Source organism: Physella acuta, unplaced genomic scaffold (assembly GCF_028476545.2).
Source record: "Physella acuta isolate Inbredline_101_S28 unplaced genomic scaffold, ASM2847654v3 ptg000539l, whole genome shotgun sequence".
Classification (NCBI taxonomy): Eukaryota; Metazoa; Mollusca; class Gastropoda; family Physidae; genus Physella; species Physella acuta.
The window spans coordinates 76,420-92,408 of record NW_026732058.1 but is presented as its reverse complement, the minus strand read 5'-3'; the positions used below and the strand labels follow the sequence as shown (position 1 = coordinate 92,408).

Here is a 15,989-nt window from a genome sequence, read left to right as displayed (position 1 = left end):
GCAAGACATTGACAGGACAATGCAAGACATTGACAGAACAATGCAAGACATTGACAGGACAATGCAAGACATTGACAGGACAATGCAAGACATTGACAGGACAATGCAAGACATTTAGAAGAGACAGAACAATGCAAGACATAACAATTTATAAGAACTAGGGCAATGCGAAACATGTAGAAGACTCTAGACTAAACTAAATATTTAAAAGTCATAACACAAAGCAAGAAATTAAGATGGGATATGCAAAAGGAAGACCGCATAAAGCAAGGTATTTATAAGATATAGTCAAAGAAAGACATTTAGAAGAGAGCTGAAAGAAGACATGTATATACAAAAGATAAGAAAGCAGACAGAGTAAATGTGCAGCAGACACGAGACACCGCACCATGCTCTACAGACACCAGATACAATATTACACACAACATACACAGACACATAACGACACAGACACCGACACACCAACAAGTAGTAGAGAGTGCCCCACTACATTCAGATGATATTTGCATATTTTGACCTCCCCAAGATGGCGTGAGTGGATTGGTTCCAGAGATAGGCTCGCCACTTTCGGGAATAACGGCAGAATGCAGTCTGCGCTGTGTATTATGCTGCTATTCACGAGATCCAACCAGCCATGAACTACATTTGACCAATCAAAACTCACGCCTGGCCCAGTGACCAATCGGACATGTGTTTATCAAATGTTATGTCAGGTCACAGTGGTTAGTTTACGCTCAATAGAAACTGGGTAGAGCCGATATAAAGACAGAAGACGACTTATGGACAACACATGACTTAAGGACAACACATGGCTTATGGACAACACATGACTTAAGGACAACACATGACTTATGGACAACACATGACTTAAGGACAACACATGACTTATGTGCATCACACGACTTAAGGACAACACATGACTTATGTGCATCACACGACTTAAGGAAAAAACAAGACTTATGGACAAAACGTGACTTTTGACTGTGCAGCACACGACTTATGAACAGCTGACAAAGCTCGTCCACTTCTTAATATAACTGCTTACTTAGTTAATTTTAAATAGCATCCATGGATAGCTTACATTACCGTGGATAGTATAAACGTCTTGTGGATAGCATACATTACAGGATAGTCTACCTTCTTGTTGATAGCATATAACGATAGCATACGTTAATGCGGATAGCATATCTTATGAAGAGAGCAAATGTTTCTGAAGATAGAATTCAGTACTGAGGATAGTATACCTTCTTGTCAATAGCATACTTTACTACGGAGAGCATACTTCACTAAGGTTAGCATACTTTACAAAGGAGACTACACTTTTCTATGGATAGTATACTGTACTAAGGATAGCATACTTTACTAAGGCTAGCATACCTTCTCAGCGATAGCATACATTACTCAGATTAGCATCCCATCTTGGGGATAGCATACCTTCACGGAGATAGCATACTTTACTCAGGGTAGCATACCATCTTGGGGATAGCATACCTTCACGGAGATACTTTACTGGGGACAGCAAACTTTCTTGCTGATAATCAACTGGCACGCGGATGACACACATTAATTTCGAATAGTAAGCCAGGACAATTAATATCGGGGAGGATACATTAGTGTGGATACCATACCAATTTTGTGGATAATCCCGACGGTAGTTAGCGTGGAATTTTGTTGAAAGTATACCCTGTTCAAGGTAGCGTACCTTTTTGCTAATAGCGTTTTCTCTTCTGGAAGCGTTTCCTCTTCCCGATAGCATTCCATTTCGTGGACAGCACACTCTCTTGTGGATAGCACACATTAATGTGGATAATATATCTATGCGCATGATTGCATATTTATAGCATTCTCTTTGAAACGATAATTTTTTCCGCGATAAAAATTACAACTTAACTAGCCATAGTTAATTTTTCTTGTTACAAATTTCAAATCCTGGAAGAATGACAGCTTGTTCTTTAAGCAAGAAACATCGGGGGTTGAACCGGGTGTGAAGGTTGTGGGAAATCGGGGGTGGAGGTGGGGGGGGGGGGGCATGTGGGGAAGATGCGCCATGTGACTAGCTTCTAAGATCAAATGCTGGAACTGAAAGTCATGTGACTATGGGGTATATAGTCATATGGGCGATGCTTTTCTCGAATTATGGTTCTTGTTTAAACCCAGCCCCTTTCTATTGAATAAATTAATTTTTACTTAGCCTTCTACATGGTATGCAGATTACAAAGCCAAACCTAACTTTGTGCTAATTCACACTGGTAAATGGATGATTGGTGGGCTAACAAAAACAAATCTCCTAATTTTGCGAATAACTCTGATGCGTTTTATGACCTAACAATTTATGAATTCTAGGGAAACTTTGCTGTTTCTATGACTCAAGAAGATCTGTCACCCAGTATTATGACATAATTATTGATGAAGAAAACTTCGTTATGACCTGATAATTTATAAAGACCTTTTGACGAGGTGCTATGATCTAACCATTGACAAAGATCGGAGATAATGTGCTATACAGCCTCACACAAAATTGAGCGTACAAGTCGACCAAGGTAACGCCGTCTGGAGAATGTCAACAGGGACTGTGTACCGCGGATCATCGGGTAAACAAGGACCAGGGTCACGTGTCATCATGGCCGGGCATCCCAACTCGAAGAAAATAACGCCAATTTTTTTTTCTACACATACCGCTAACAAATAGAGATGGTTAGGCAAAATTTGAAGGCAAGTCAGGATTTTTGTTTTTTTATTAGGCTACGAGTCAGGGGGGGGGGGGGGGGGCGAAGTTTAAAAAAAATATTATCTGTTTGTGTAAGTGTTTAAAGCCCAGTCGACATAAGGCAATTAGATTTGATTGGTTAGCACCTTTTGCCTAGTAGGCTAGTTTTGTTCGCCCCATTAGGTTCTCAGCCCCATCTCACCCCCCCCCCATTAACTGCTAATGTGTGTAATGTGTGTGGGTGTGTACAGCGTGTAGCCAATCGCCGTGCATCTACACGTATTTCCGGTCCTATGCGTGACAAAAATTTCCCGCTCGAAATGTCAAGGCGGGCGACATTTTAAAAAATTGCAAAAAAAGTTTTTTAGACCCTCATACATACGGGCAACCAATTACAGTTCTCTTAATAAGAATTTATAGTACATGCACTCCAAATTGGAGAGTAATAATTAGGATTTACTACTAGTGGCCCAGCGGTAGAGAGCTGGACTGCTAACCCGTAAGTCTCGAGTTCGAATCCGGGTTCAAGCTAATAGACCGTTCCAGAGTCCACACGGCTCTGAAGGGTACCTAACTCACGTTAGGGAAAGTAAAGGCGGCTGGGGATAGTGCTGACCATACTATCCCTTCATATGCCGAGGTCGCAGAAACAGGTGAACTCTACTTCACTTGCCCATAGACTGCCAGGTTTGAAAGGGGAACTTTACTACTAAGTATACTTTTTACAAAATCGGCTATGGCGAGTAAATGGGTGAAAGTTATCGGTAAATCTTGTACCCACATTTATTTATTATCTGGACTGTGTCTTGAGGGGGCATGTTGGAACTTGGCTAAAGCTTGCTGGGAAAATGTCCAGTTAGGTGCAAGCAAGAATCTGTATGGCCCTCTGACAACACATTCACACACAAAACATCAACATTCATTCACAAAACATCAACATTCATCTACTAAACATCAACATTCATCCACAAAACATCAACATTCATCCACAAAACATCAACATTCATTGACAAAACATCAATATCCTTTCACGACATCGGATGTAATACGCCACTCATATTTGATCATCTGTCATTATCTTTGATAATCTTTCTCTGATAATATCTGATCATGTTTGGTCATCTTTGATCATCTGTGATCATCGTTGTACTACACGTCTTGATAGTCACCCGTCAAACTAAATTTCTAAAAGGGGTCTCATGGACTGAACGTTATCCTGGGACCAAGGGACTCTGACATAATAACAGCAAATTTAATCTTATTTTTTTGTTATACGGCATTAGCTAGGGTCCCCAAATATTTTGGAATTTGTTAAGCTAAATATTAGTTTGTCTTTTTATATCTTCGATGATTAGGGTTAAGACTATGGTTAGTGTAACGGCATGGGTTAGGACTAGAGCATGGATTAGGGTAAGGGTAGAGTCACAGGGACGATAACTGCAATACACTTTGACTAAAACTAGAAACTAATTATGTACTTTTTCTGTGTTTTACCTATGTATCTGTGTACGTTTGAGAAAGTACCGATACCTTTTGTCGGTATCGATATACTTGACGTGTGTTATTTTGCTGAATTATTTACACACAAATATGAAAACATTTACATACAATGCAAGAAATATTTAAAACACGAGAATTATTTCCATTCAATAAACGATAAATATTTGCATACAAACACTAGAAATATTTACATACAAACACGAGAATTATTTACATGCAAACAAGAGATATATTTACACACAAATAAAGACAAAAAATATTTATATACAAATACACACCAGAAATATTTAAACACTAATAAACACGAGACATTTTCATTCAAATAAATTTACAAACGCACAGGATTCCTATTTACATACACATAAACACCCACAAAACATTCATGTGTTGTTTTCTAATCAATTTTTTTGCTGTTGTGCTTCTACCGGGAGTGGCGTAGCGAGGTTTTATTGGTCGTCTGCTGTGTTTGAATTGGTTGAAATTGTTCAAACGTCGACACGACCGGAGCAAACAAGGTCGTATGCGACTACAAACACCAGCAGACGACACCAACGCCGGACGTAAAGACCAACGGAATTTTTCACAGATGAAGCAGACGGCAAATGGCGCGTAAACACGTAGCCGGGCAGACGCAGTTTTTGTTGTCGCTTTGTAAAATTACAATGTCGAAATGGATAAATTAAAAAAAAAAACATCTTTCAAAAGTGTATTTTTTAAATAGTCAAATATTAATGCTAGTTATCTAAGAATTTGTTTAGTGAATTTAAAAAATAAATAAGCGCCTGATTAAGTTACTTATTTTAGACGTAATTTTTATAATACCCTACATATTTTATTATTGAATATGTTTACCAAACGGCTGTGCCATTAACTGTTGTCTATCATGGGTGTTGGAGGGGGTTGTTTTTCATGCTGCTGACTGTGTTGTGTGTTTGTGTGTCTGTATGGTGATAGTTGTGTCCTGGAGGTTTTGTCATAAATTAAATGTACTATCCTAGAGTGAGATTTTATAAATTCCAGGAGCTGATGACAAACTATAACAAAGATCACCATTGTGTTAAATCCCACAAAACAGGCCGAAGTTTCGATTTCTGTTTTGTTGGACAAAGGGACAGAACCATTAAAATACATTATGAAATAGATTATCTCCCTTTTGCCGCACTTAAATTTCTCAAAAAGAAAACACCTTAGCACACGTCATATGCGCTTAACACTTTTAATTTTCTTCAAGTTTATACAAATATAAAAAGTACTTACAAAATATTTACATGGTTATACAGTCCAATATTGTAAAATGCATATAAAACATGAACGCGATAATTGTAAAAAAATACCTTTTCGTATGTTACACTGGAACATATTATTTCAGTCATATAATATGTCATTGGCCACTGTCATGTCTTTGTCATACTAACTTTATGTCATCACAAGCCATATTCATGTCTATGTCACGCTATTGTCATGTCACGCCATTTCATGTCATCAGTCTTCCCTGGTTGTCTAGTAGTTTACAGATTTAAAAAAAAATAGAACTCTCTACTGCTCTAGAAAGATAAAAAAGAGGACCGTGTCTTGATTTATGGACAATCAAATCTACGAAAAAACTGTAATTAATTAAAAGTACATTTGATAGTACTTAACAAAAAATACTCGTTGAATATTAGATATCATAGACTAAAATATAGTTGTAAGCTTTAGGGACAAAGTGGCAATATGCTTAGTTCAGGACCAAAACAGTATGCCAGATAATCGCATCCAATGGTTGCTAACGTAAACTACCATGGGGTTTCGATACTGCAGAGCTATAAAATTTATTTGCATTATAATACATCAGATAAGGTATAAGCAAAATCCTGATATCCCAAACATGTCATATATTGCCATAGTAACATGTTTGTTATTGTAGTCTGGTAACAAAAAAGTAGTAAAAAAATAGGGCAACATTCGTTATGTCATGGTCACACGTCATAAATTTGTCATATGCCTTCATAGTCATACAAGTTATCAGTTATTGTTGTAATTTTTACTTTGCATTTCCGCAAAGATCTATTCAATTTTTTTATAATCATTAGGTCTTCGGTCTTCCATAGTAAACATACATGTGTGTTATAGGAATGGAATTGTATCCATAGATTTTGTGAGTGAAGTGATACGGTATACATTCACTGTATCCACCCCTACTAGGATCACCCCCTGACGTCATTGGGCTAGCACGTCATGCTTTCAGTTTAGCGAGGGCGTCCCGTCTGTTGACCGGGACAGTGGGGATCCCCTGGCCAAACATTCCATCCCGTCCAATCTTCTCGAATGTGTTGGCATTATGGGACGCCAACATGGCGTTGGTGCTTCGAAAGGTCGACACTTCCGGTTTGGCCTAAGGAAGAGAAAATCATCCACTACGTTTTACAAAAACGATGTGTTTCTTCACAATTATAACAAGATAAACAGCTAATCTGTTAACATAATAATAAATGCAAAAACTTATTTAATACCTTAAAATACTATTCGCTCTCGTAAATAACTTTTTTTGAGTAAAAAAAAAATAACTTTAGTTAATTAACTATAGAGCAAATTTGGGCTCTATAAGCTAATGATTCAAATCCCAAAAGAATTGAAATATCTGGACTAGAAGCCACAAACAATAAACTCTAAGCGCCTTGGACTATCGATATCTAGGAACACTAGAATATCATAATCGAGAGGCCCAAGGTATTTAAACCTCTAGACCCCAGACAATGTTAAATGTATAGGCACCTGACTACATAAATTACATGGGTACTAGCACTAGACAATGTAACATCTAAGGGCGCTAGACAAGGAAAATCATTTATGAGCCCTAGATCATGTAAGTCCATGAGCGCCAAAAAAAAAAATGGAAAATTGGGGATTCACAAAGTAGCCAGTTTAGACCATCCTGACAGTAGAAAATGTAGCTTAGTGTAGGCACGTATTACTTTTAAAATGTTGGCACGTATTACTATAATATGTTGAAACAAACCTCTTGTGTTTTCACAAACCATAAATACTATATCAAGTAGAACAGCGACAACCTACAAACTAGATCCAAACACGCACCTCTAAACTTTTAAAATGACATGAGCCAGTTATTCCACTCAAGCAAACACACACATTGAAGCAAGACAGTTACTAAATAGGGGGATAAACTGCACATATTTACTTTGTTTACAAATTTCGACATCTGCCACAGGCGCTCGGGTTTGAGATTTGCCGAGGTGTTGAACATTCTCAGTTTGTAGGCGTTGTTTTCTTTCCAAGGATCCGGCTAGGAAGAGACATGGTTTTAAACGGAGATTGATTCATACACAACTCAGGGAGGGTGTGGTTAATGATGGAGGTCAATGGCCTCTAAAGCAGAGTTTCTTTCAGGCATCTTTTTTCATCCTCCCCCCCCCCCTCCCCCGAAAACCCGGAAAATTTAGCCCCCCCCCTCCCCCGGAGAAAAAAATCTGAAAGAAACACTACACTAAAGTGTGAAGGGAATGATGAGAATGACCTCGGGTTAATGACAGGAAAAGGTAATAGTATTGACGAAAAGTAATGCCAGAGAGTGGTAAAATGAAGGTTCACGAACATTCAAAATATTGCGGGGAATGACAGAAATTAAGGTATGTGTGTGTGTGTGGGGGGGGGGGGAGGCTATTAACAAAGTGTTCATGTAAACGAAATGGTTGTTAAAATTGACATTCGTAACGGAGGGGGGGGGGGTGGTAATTGACCGAGGGTTCATGAAAGGATAAAATCGTGAGAACGACAAACGTTTGATATTCTACTCTAGCGAATCCCGTGGGAAGGCCGGTCTTACCTTAGATGGCTCCTCCTGGATCTGGGTGAGGTACGGCTTGACACAGCTGACCCAGTCTCTGTGGGCCTGGTAGGAAATGATCTCACCCACTGTCGACGTGTACCTGGGGAGGACCGAGTCACGTGATCGGGTAAAGTGTATGGAAAATATAAAGCAGAATAAAAGTAATCGATAATAGATAAGAAATAATGTTACAAGCTTTAGCCATACGTTGTTTGATGTTACGTGTTCTTATGTGTGTATTCTACATCTGTTTTACAAGTTTAAGCATCAAAATAACTTATCATTGTCTAGTTAAATAAAATGTTTTTCTTCAAATGAAATGGGATAAGTTTAGCATATATGGTCAGCATCTAATTGTGTGAATCGCCAAGATGAACCCCAGCAGACCTTCAGCTGGATGACCCATTGACCAGTAAGGTTACTGGTAGTAAACTACTAACAAACGTCTTGTTAATCTCAATGCAAACCCTATCCCTCACAATATCCCCAACACTATCCCTCACAATATCCCCAACACTATCCCTCACAATATCCCTAACACTATCCCTAACACTATCCCTCACAATATCCCCAACACTATCCCTAACACTATCCCTCACAATATCCCCAACACTATCCCTAACACTATCCCTCACAATATCCCTAACACTATCCCTAACACTATCCCTCACAATATCCCTCACAATATCCCTAACACTATCCCTAACACTATCCCTCACAATATCCCTAACACTATCCCTAACACTATCCCTCACACTATCCCTAACACTATCCCTAACACTATCCCTCACAATATCCCTAACACTATCCCTAACACTATCCCTCACAATATCCCTCACATTATCCCTAACACTATCCCTAACAATATCCCTAACACTATCCCTAACACTATCCCTCACAATATCCCTAACACTATACCTAACAATATCCCTCACAATATCCCTCACAATATCCCTCACAATATCCCTAACACTATCCCTCACAATATCCCTAACACTATCCCTATTCGTATCTATCTGCATGTGACAGTGGGGTAATTGATGGGGGGTAATGGTCTACTGCAGTTTTTTGGGAGTGGGTAATGTAGTGAAGGGGATATTTGATAATTGATCCGGGGATAATGACGGAGAAGGGGAGAGGGAGGAAGGGTGGAGAAAACCAGCATGTTATTACCAGAGGGAGGGTTAATATATTCCCTGAAACCTAGATGTTAAACCTAGTCAAATCACAGCACTTTAGCACTGCGTAATGTCTTGCCCCGACTCTAAATGAATGACAATAAACTAAACTGGCAACCTAACAAAATACAATTTTTTTTTTTTTTTTTTTTTTTTTTTTTGAAGAGCAAAATTGGACATCACCTTAACCAATAATCTTAACATTGTTTTGTCTTAACAAGTAACAGTTAAAACACCCAAATCTCTTCTTACGTCACCCCCGGGGCTACCAGCCCCACCCCCTAAAGCCAACAGACTTACTTTGTAGGTTGTCCGAAGCACGCGCCAGGCAGAAGTGAGACAGGTGGCGCCCTCTCCAGGACCAACCTCTTATCTCTCTTGGTGAACTTGATGGAGTGCGTGTTCCTGAAGTCCCGTAACTCCTTCACGTTGGCGATACCTGCCGTGATGGCCGCCCGGTTCAAGGCAAGATGGTTCGTGCAGCCGATCTTCTAGGACACATTAGTCATATGTTTGGTGTGTCTTGGTGGTTTAGACATGTTAGGACACATTAGTCACATGTTTGGTGTGTCTTGGTGGTTTAGACGCCTGGACACATTAGTCACATGTTTGGTGTGTCTTGTTGGTTTGGACGTGTCCGGACACATTAGTCACATGTTTGGTGTGTCTTGGTGGTTTAGACATGTCAGGACACATGTTTGGTGTGTCTTGTTGGTTTGGACGTCAGAACACATTAGTCACATGTTTGGTGTGTCTTGGTGGTTTAGACATGTCAGGACACATTAGTCACATGTTTGGTGTGTCTTGTTGGTTTGGACGTGTCCGGACACATTAGTCATATGTTTGGTGTGTCTTGGTGGTTTAGGCATGTCAGGACACATTAGTCATATGTTTGGTGTGTCTTGGTGGTTTAGACATGTTAGGACACATTAGTCATATGTTTGTGTGTCTTGTTGGTTTAGACGTTAGGACACATTAGTCATATGTTTGGTGTGTCTTGGTGGTTTAGACATGTCAGGACACATGTTTGGTGTGTCTTGTTGGTTTAGACGTGTTAGGACACATTAGTAACATCTTTGGCGCGTCGTAGAGTTTAAACGATTTTAAATGATAGGACACATTAATCAATTGTTTTGTGTGTCATGTTTTTTTAAATACTTTTAATGCCCTACAAGTGATATATGAAGATTATAGTAAGGTTATACAGATAATTTATGAAGAATCTAAAGTCCTAGATGTGAGATATGAAGATCACAGTAAGATCACAGTGGTAATATATAAAGATTATAGCAAGTTATTACGGTGTTATATGAAGATGTCATTAAGTATATATGAAAACTATAGTAAGATAGTTGAGATGATTTATGAAGATTATAGTATGGTAATTAAGGTTATATAAAAAGATTACCTTTTTCTTCGGTAAACAAGGTAAGACCGGCGGTTTGTCCTCACTCCAGCTACTCAAGGCTGAATCAAAGTCAAAACTTTTAGAGTATAGGCCAAAGTAGTGAAACACTGTGGCTATCATTGGTTAAAGCACTAAAAAACTGTGGCTAACATTGATCAAAGCACTAAAACACTGTGGCTATCATTGACCAAAGCACTAAAACACTGTGGCTATCATTGACCAAAGCACTAAAACACTCGCTATCATTGGTCAAAGTACTAAAACACTGTGGCTATCATTGGTCAAAGTACTAAAACACTCGCTATCATTGGTCAAAGTACTAAAACACTCGCTATCATTGACCAAAGCACTAAAACACTGTGACTATCATTGACCAAAGCACTAAAACACTTTAGCTATCATTGACCAAAGCACTAAAACACTGTGGCTATCATTGACCAAAGCACTAAAACACTCGCTATCATTGGTCAAAGTACTAAAACACTGTGGCTATCATTGGTCAAAGCACTAAAACACTCGCTATCATTGGTCAAAGCACTAAAACACTCGCTATCATTGGTCAAAGTACTAAAACACTGTGGCTATCATTGATCAAAGTACTAAAACACTATGGCTATCATTGACCAAAGTACTAAAACACTGTGGCTATCATTGGTTAAAGTACTAAAACACTTTGACTATCATTGACCAAAGCACTAAAACACTGTGACTTCCCCTTTCTATCTTCCCCAACTCAGAAGCGTTATAAGGCAGGGGGGTGGGGCAGACGGTCAGGGCTTGCGACATCCACGGATGATTCTTCTCAAGGGGTGAGACCAAGTGAATTTTTAAAAAAAATCCAGTTAAATAATGAAATAGTAGGGGGAGAGGTGATACCAAACCGAAAACCCAACATTGTTCCAGGGGGTGGGTTGGGGGGGGGGGCGAAAGGGGAGGGGTCACCATCAATTACCGCAACTGGTAACATCCGATTTTTGTGGCGCCACTGCCCTATTTATTACATGAATTCCATGAATCAAAACTAACATTCTCACGCCCTCAACATCACTGTACTAGCTACATCTTCACTTCTTTAAACTTTCTGAACATATCCAACAACACAAATCTCCAACCATATGAAGCAAACGAATCATCCTTTCAATTCAATAAACGAACCCAAAACCTCACACCCCTTTGAAGGAATGAGCCAACCCTACGCCTTGCACCCCTTTCAGGGAATGAACCAACCCTACCTTGAGCAACAGACCCTGAAGGTTGAGGTAAACTTCCAAAGATAAAATCATCACACGGCAAGTTTTTGATGTGCCATTTACCTTGGCCCAAGCGATGCTGTGGAGACGAAGGGGTGGATGGGAGGGTAGGAGGGGCTGTAAGAGATTAGGATTTAACCAGTATTTTTGTCAACATCACGGACATGAATTACATTTGATTAAAATGTAATGACAGAGAGATGTAACGACATCACTTACTCTCGTAGACTTCTAGGTATAATATGTCAAGCGCTCACTTCTACAAGAATACAATCCCCTTATGTCGTTTAAATATGACTAGGACCAAGAATAGTACAAGTACTCATACTATAGACTAGAACCTGTCAGGTAGGCTACTCACGTCATGGAGTAGTACCCACGGCTAGACAAGTACCTATCATAGACTAGTACCTGTCATGTACTCACATCATAGACTAGTACCTGTCATGTACTCACGTCATAGACTAGTACCTGTCATGTATTCACGTCATAGACTAGTACCTGTCATGTACTCACGTCATAGACTAGTACCTGTCATGTACTCACGTCATAGACTAGTACCTGTCATGTACTCACGTCATAGACTAGTACCTTCAAGTACTCACGTCATAGACTAGTACCTGTACTCACGTCATAGACTAGTACCTGTACTCACGTCATAGACTAGTACCTGCCATATACTCACGTCATAGACTAGTACCTGTACTCACGTCATAGACTAGTACCTTCATGTACTCACGTCATAGACTAGTACCTGTACTCACGTCATAGACTAGTACCTGCCATGTACTCACGTCATAGACTAGTACCTGTCATTTACTCACGTCATAGACTAGTACCTGTCATGTACTCACGTCTTAGACTAGTACCTGTATTCACGTCATAGACTAGTACCTGTCATGTACTCACGTCATAGACTAGTACCTGTCATGTACTCACCCTGTACAAAAGAGGATTCTGTAACATGGACGTCCTCTGGACACCCAGGTAGCCAGTGGCTGTGGCTACGTAGGGGTTGAGGTTCGGATCCTCCGACAGCAGACAGTTCTGGTGGCAGCACGTGAGCTTTGGCTGGGAGCAGGGGTTTAGGCTGGCACGACAAGGGTGTAGTGTGTCACGCTCTACCTCACGCGGTTAGTTGCATCCTACCCACAACCACACCCACCACCATATCCACATACCACACTCACCACCATATCCACATACCACACCCACCACCACAACCACACCCACCACCACATTCACCTACCACACCCACCACCACAACCACACCCACCACAACATCCACCTCCACACCCACAACCACACCCACCACAACATCCACCTACCACACCCACCACCACAACCACAACCACCACCAGGTCCACAACCACTGCACCAGACCCGACCATTACGCCCCACTACCACACCCAACTATCTCGCCTCATCACTACGCCCAACCCCAAAGATTTGAACAGAATGTTATGTACATATGTTCATATATTAATGAACTATGACATAAAAACCTGAAAAGTTCACTAAACCATAAAGCAGACCGCCAAGAATAAATTCTTCACAGTCAGTCCAGCACCAAAAGGATGCCTATACCTTGGACGGTAAGGCTTTCAACAAAATAGCTTTTTTTTTAAAAAACACGCTGTTTATTTAGCGCCCTCCTAAAGATTCAAGGGCGCCGAAACTTCAAAGAGAGTCAGGGCCCTCTATGCATGCATGCTATTGTCACTACATCGCTATTTAGTTTTGATTCTGTTATAAAATCTAGGACAAAACTTTTGAAAAATCTAGTTGACACGACAACATAACAAGTAGCCTACCAGTCCGTTTGAGGTGTGATGTCACACGTCCGTCCCCGCGGACACATGGTACACTCAAACATGGGGCGGGCCGGCGTCTTTTTCGGCTTGCTGCACGCGCCCTGCGTGCTGCCGCATTCTTTGCGCATGCGCGAATCTATACAGTTTTTGGCGCGTCTTGTTTTGAATGGCGTCTCCATGCTTGAACTTGAAAACAAATGCGCTGGTAACCCAAGCTGTAGCAACAACTGAGCCGATCTAAATGTTTGGTCTGGTATGTACCTGGGTGCTCAGTTTACAAATGGTGTGGTGAAGGATGCTGGGATTAGTCCTGGACGTAGAAAACTGGACGTAGAAAACATATTGATCTCTATATTAGTACGGTTAGGGATTATGCACGTATCATTTTTAACACTAAATAGAACTTTTTTTAACAAACAGCCCCGCATCATATAACGTCATTTAACATTTATATAGGTCACTCTCGTTTTAAAATAACAAATCCAGCACCCCAACCCCACCCCCCCCCCCAACCCCTATACCCCACAGACATCATCACCAGAGCCAAGCAGTTCTCACTCATATTTCCGTTTTATTTTATCGTTGTTTACATCGTCATGTTCTAAATCCACCAATTCACCGGACACAAAAACCAAGGCATCATACACACAAAATGGAGACATTATCTTCCACCATCATAAAACAACGATTCCACTACTCCAATAGTTTTATATAGGGATGTTAAGGAGAAGAAAACTAAAGCCTCGCTGTGAACACGTTTTTAAAGGGAACAGGGCATTACCCCTTCCCCCCCCCCCCCACCCGGTCAATAACCTCCCCCACTCCCGACATAAGCTCTCGGATTAATTGCCCCCTGTCAGTTAGCATCCAGACAATTACCCCCTGGCGCCCCCGCCCGCTCAGAAGGACATTGCCCCCGGTCATAGATTAAGGTACAGTTTGGGTTAGGGCTAAAGTTTGGGTTTGAGTTAGCGCTAGGGTTAGGGTTAGTGTTAGGGTCAGGGTTAGGCTTAAACTAATTTTTAGGGTTGGAGTTGGGTTTAGTTTTAGGCTGAGTTGAATGCTTAGATTTAGGCTTTTTCTTAAGGTTAGAATTAAGGTAACATATAGGTCTAAAGTTGGGGTTAGTCAGGATTTTTTAGTTTTGGGGAGGGGGGTTAATTTCCCGAGGTTAATAGCTATGGGGGGGGGGGGGGGAGATGTCCGGGGGGTAATGTCCGGGGGGGGGGGTAATATAAGTGTGTGTGTGGGGGGGGTTATGTCCTAAACCTCGTTTTAAAAGAGTCGGTCGAGCAGAGGCGTAGCGACCCTTCCCGGCGCCCGGGGACATACTTCCAATTTGGCGCCCCCTCGAGAGCAAATTTTCGATTTGCACCCCCCCCCCCCCTCAAACTTTCAATTTGGCGCCCCCCCCCTAAGGTCGGCGCCCGGGGACATATGTCCCCCCCCCCGCCCCCCCCCCCCCCCCCTCGCTACGCTACTGCGGTCGAGCACTTGAGGAGCAGTGGCGTAAAGTGTTTCTTCCACACTTTTTTCTCCGGGGGGGGGGGGGGGTGAAATTTTCGGGGGAGGGGGGCGGTAGACTTTCTTCGGGGGGGGGGGGCGGACACTGTTCAAAGTATTTATTGTCTATATAAATTATATACATTTCATTTCGTTCGGGGGGGGGGGGGGGCGGTAAATTTTTTTCGGGGGGGGGGGGGGGGGGGGCTTCGTCCCCCCCGAAGCGATGCCTGGAAGAAACTCTGGTGGCGTAACAAATCAGCCGAGGGAGCGACATAGAGCAATTAACAACAAGATGGTCGCCTGAAACATTTTTGTTATTAAAATTCATTTAAATGTAGATCTAGAATCTATCGCTGATGATGAAATATGTTAAAGATAACTAGATCTAGATCTAGATCTAGATCTAGATTCTATATTCTAGATCTAGATCCATAGAGTTCCTACAAGTCTTAGTGAAATGAAAGACCACTCACAATATCAGTAGGAAGATTGTCTATTCCAGATTCAACTAAGGCCTAAGACATACGAGGTCTCAGTCCGCTGTGTAAAGATCTAGAAGTTTCACGAAGTAACTGAACATCGTACCGAGTACACTCGGCCTAGGGGCACGTCCTAAAAAACATCACCAAATAAATGGACGTGGTGTTTAGACAGTCAAGTAGGACACGGTGAGGACGTCATGACTCTTCCTGCTGTTTCACACTGGTGCTAAACGGTGCGGAGATCTGCCACGCTCAGCGAAGGCTGCTGGGAGGTGTGGGCCTGGGAGGTGTGGGCCCGTAGCCATCTTTCTTTGAACT

The 15,989-nt window shown here is 41.2% G+C and overlaps 1 protein-coding gene across 2 annotated transcripts; it reads right to left on the bottom strand.

Moving 5' to 3' along the window:
- Window positions 1-5,416: 5,416 nt before the first annotated feature.
- LOC131945894 (uncharacterized) lies at window positions 5,417-15,874 on the bottom strand. Of its 2 annotated transcripts, none has more exons than XM_059306517.1 (9): window positions 15,663-15,874; window positions 13,684-14,007; window positions 12,809-12,959; window positions 11,852-11,948; window positions 10,620-10,678; window positions 9,512-9,702; window positions 8,031-8,133; window positions 7,386-7,490; window positions 5,417-6,581 (listed from the first exon to the last, which is right to left on the bottom strand). In XM_059306517.1, exons 2-9 carry the CDS (start codon window positions 13,860-13,862, stop codon window positions 6,423-6,425), a joined length of 1,044 nt encoding a protein of 347 aa, XP_059162500.1. In that variant the 5' UTR covers window positions 13,863-14,007; window positions 15,663-15,874; the 3' UTR covers window positions 5,417-6,422. The 2 variants fall into 2 exon arrangements, with proteins under 2 accessions (XP_059162500.1, XP_059162501.1); XM_059306518.1 differs by having other exon boundaries at window positions 9,512-9,699.
- Window positions 15,875-15,989: the final 115 nt, after the last annotated feature.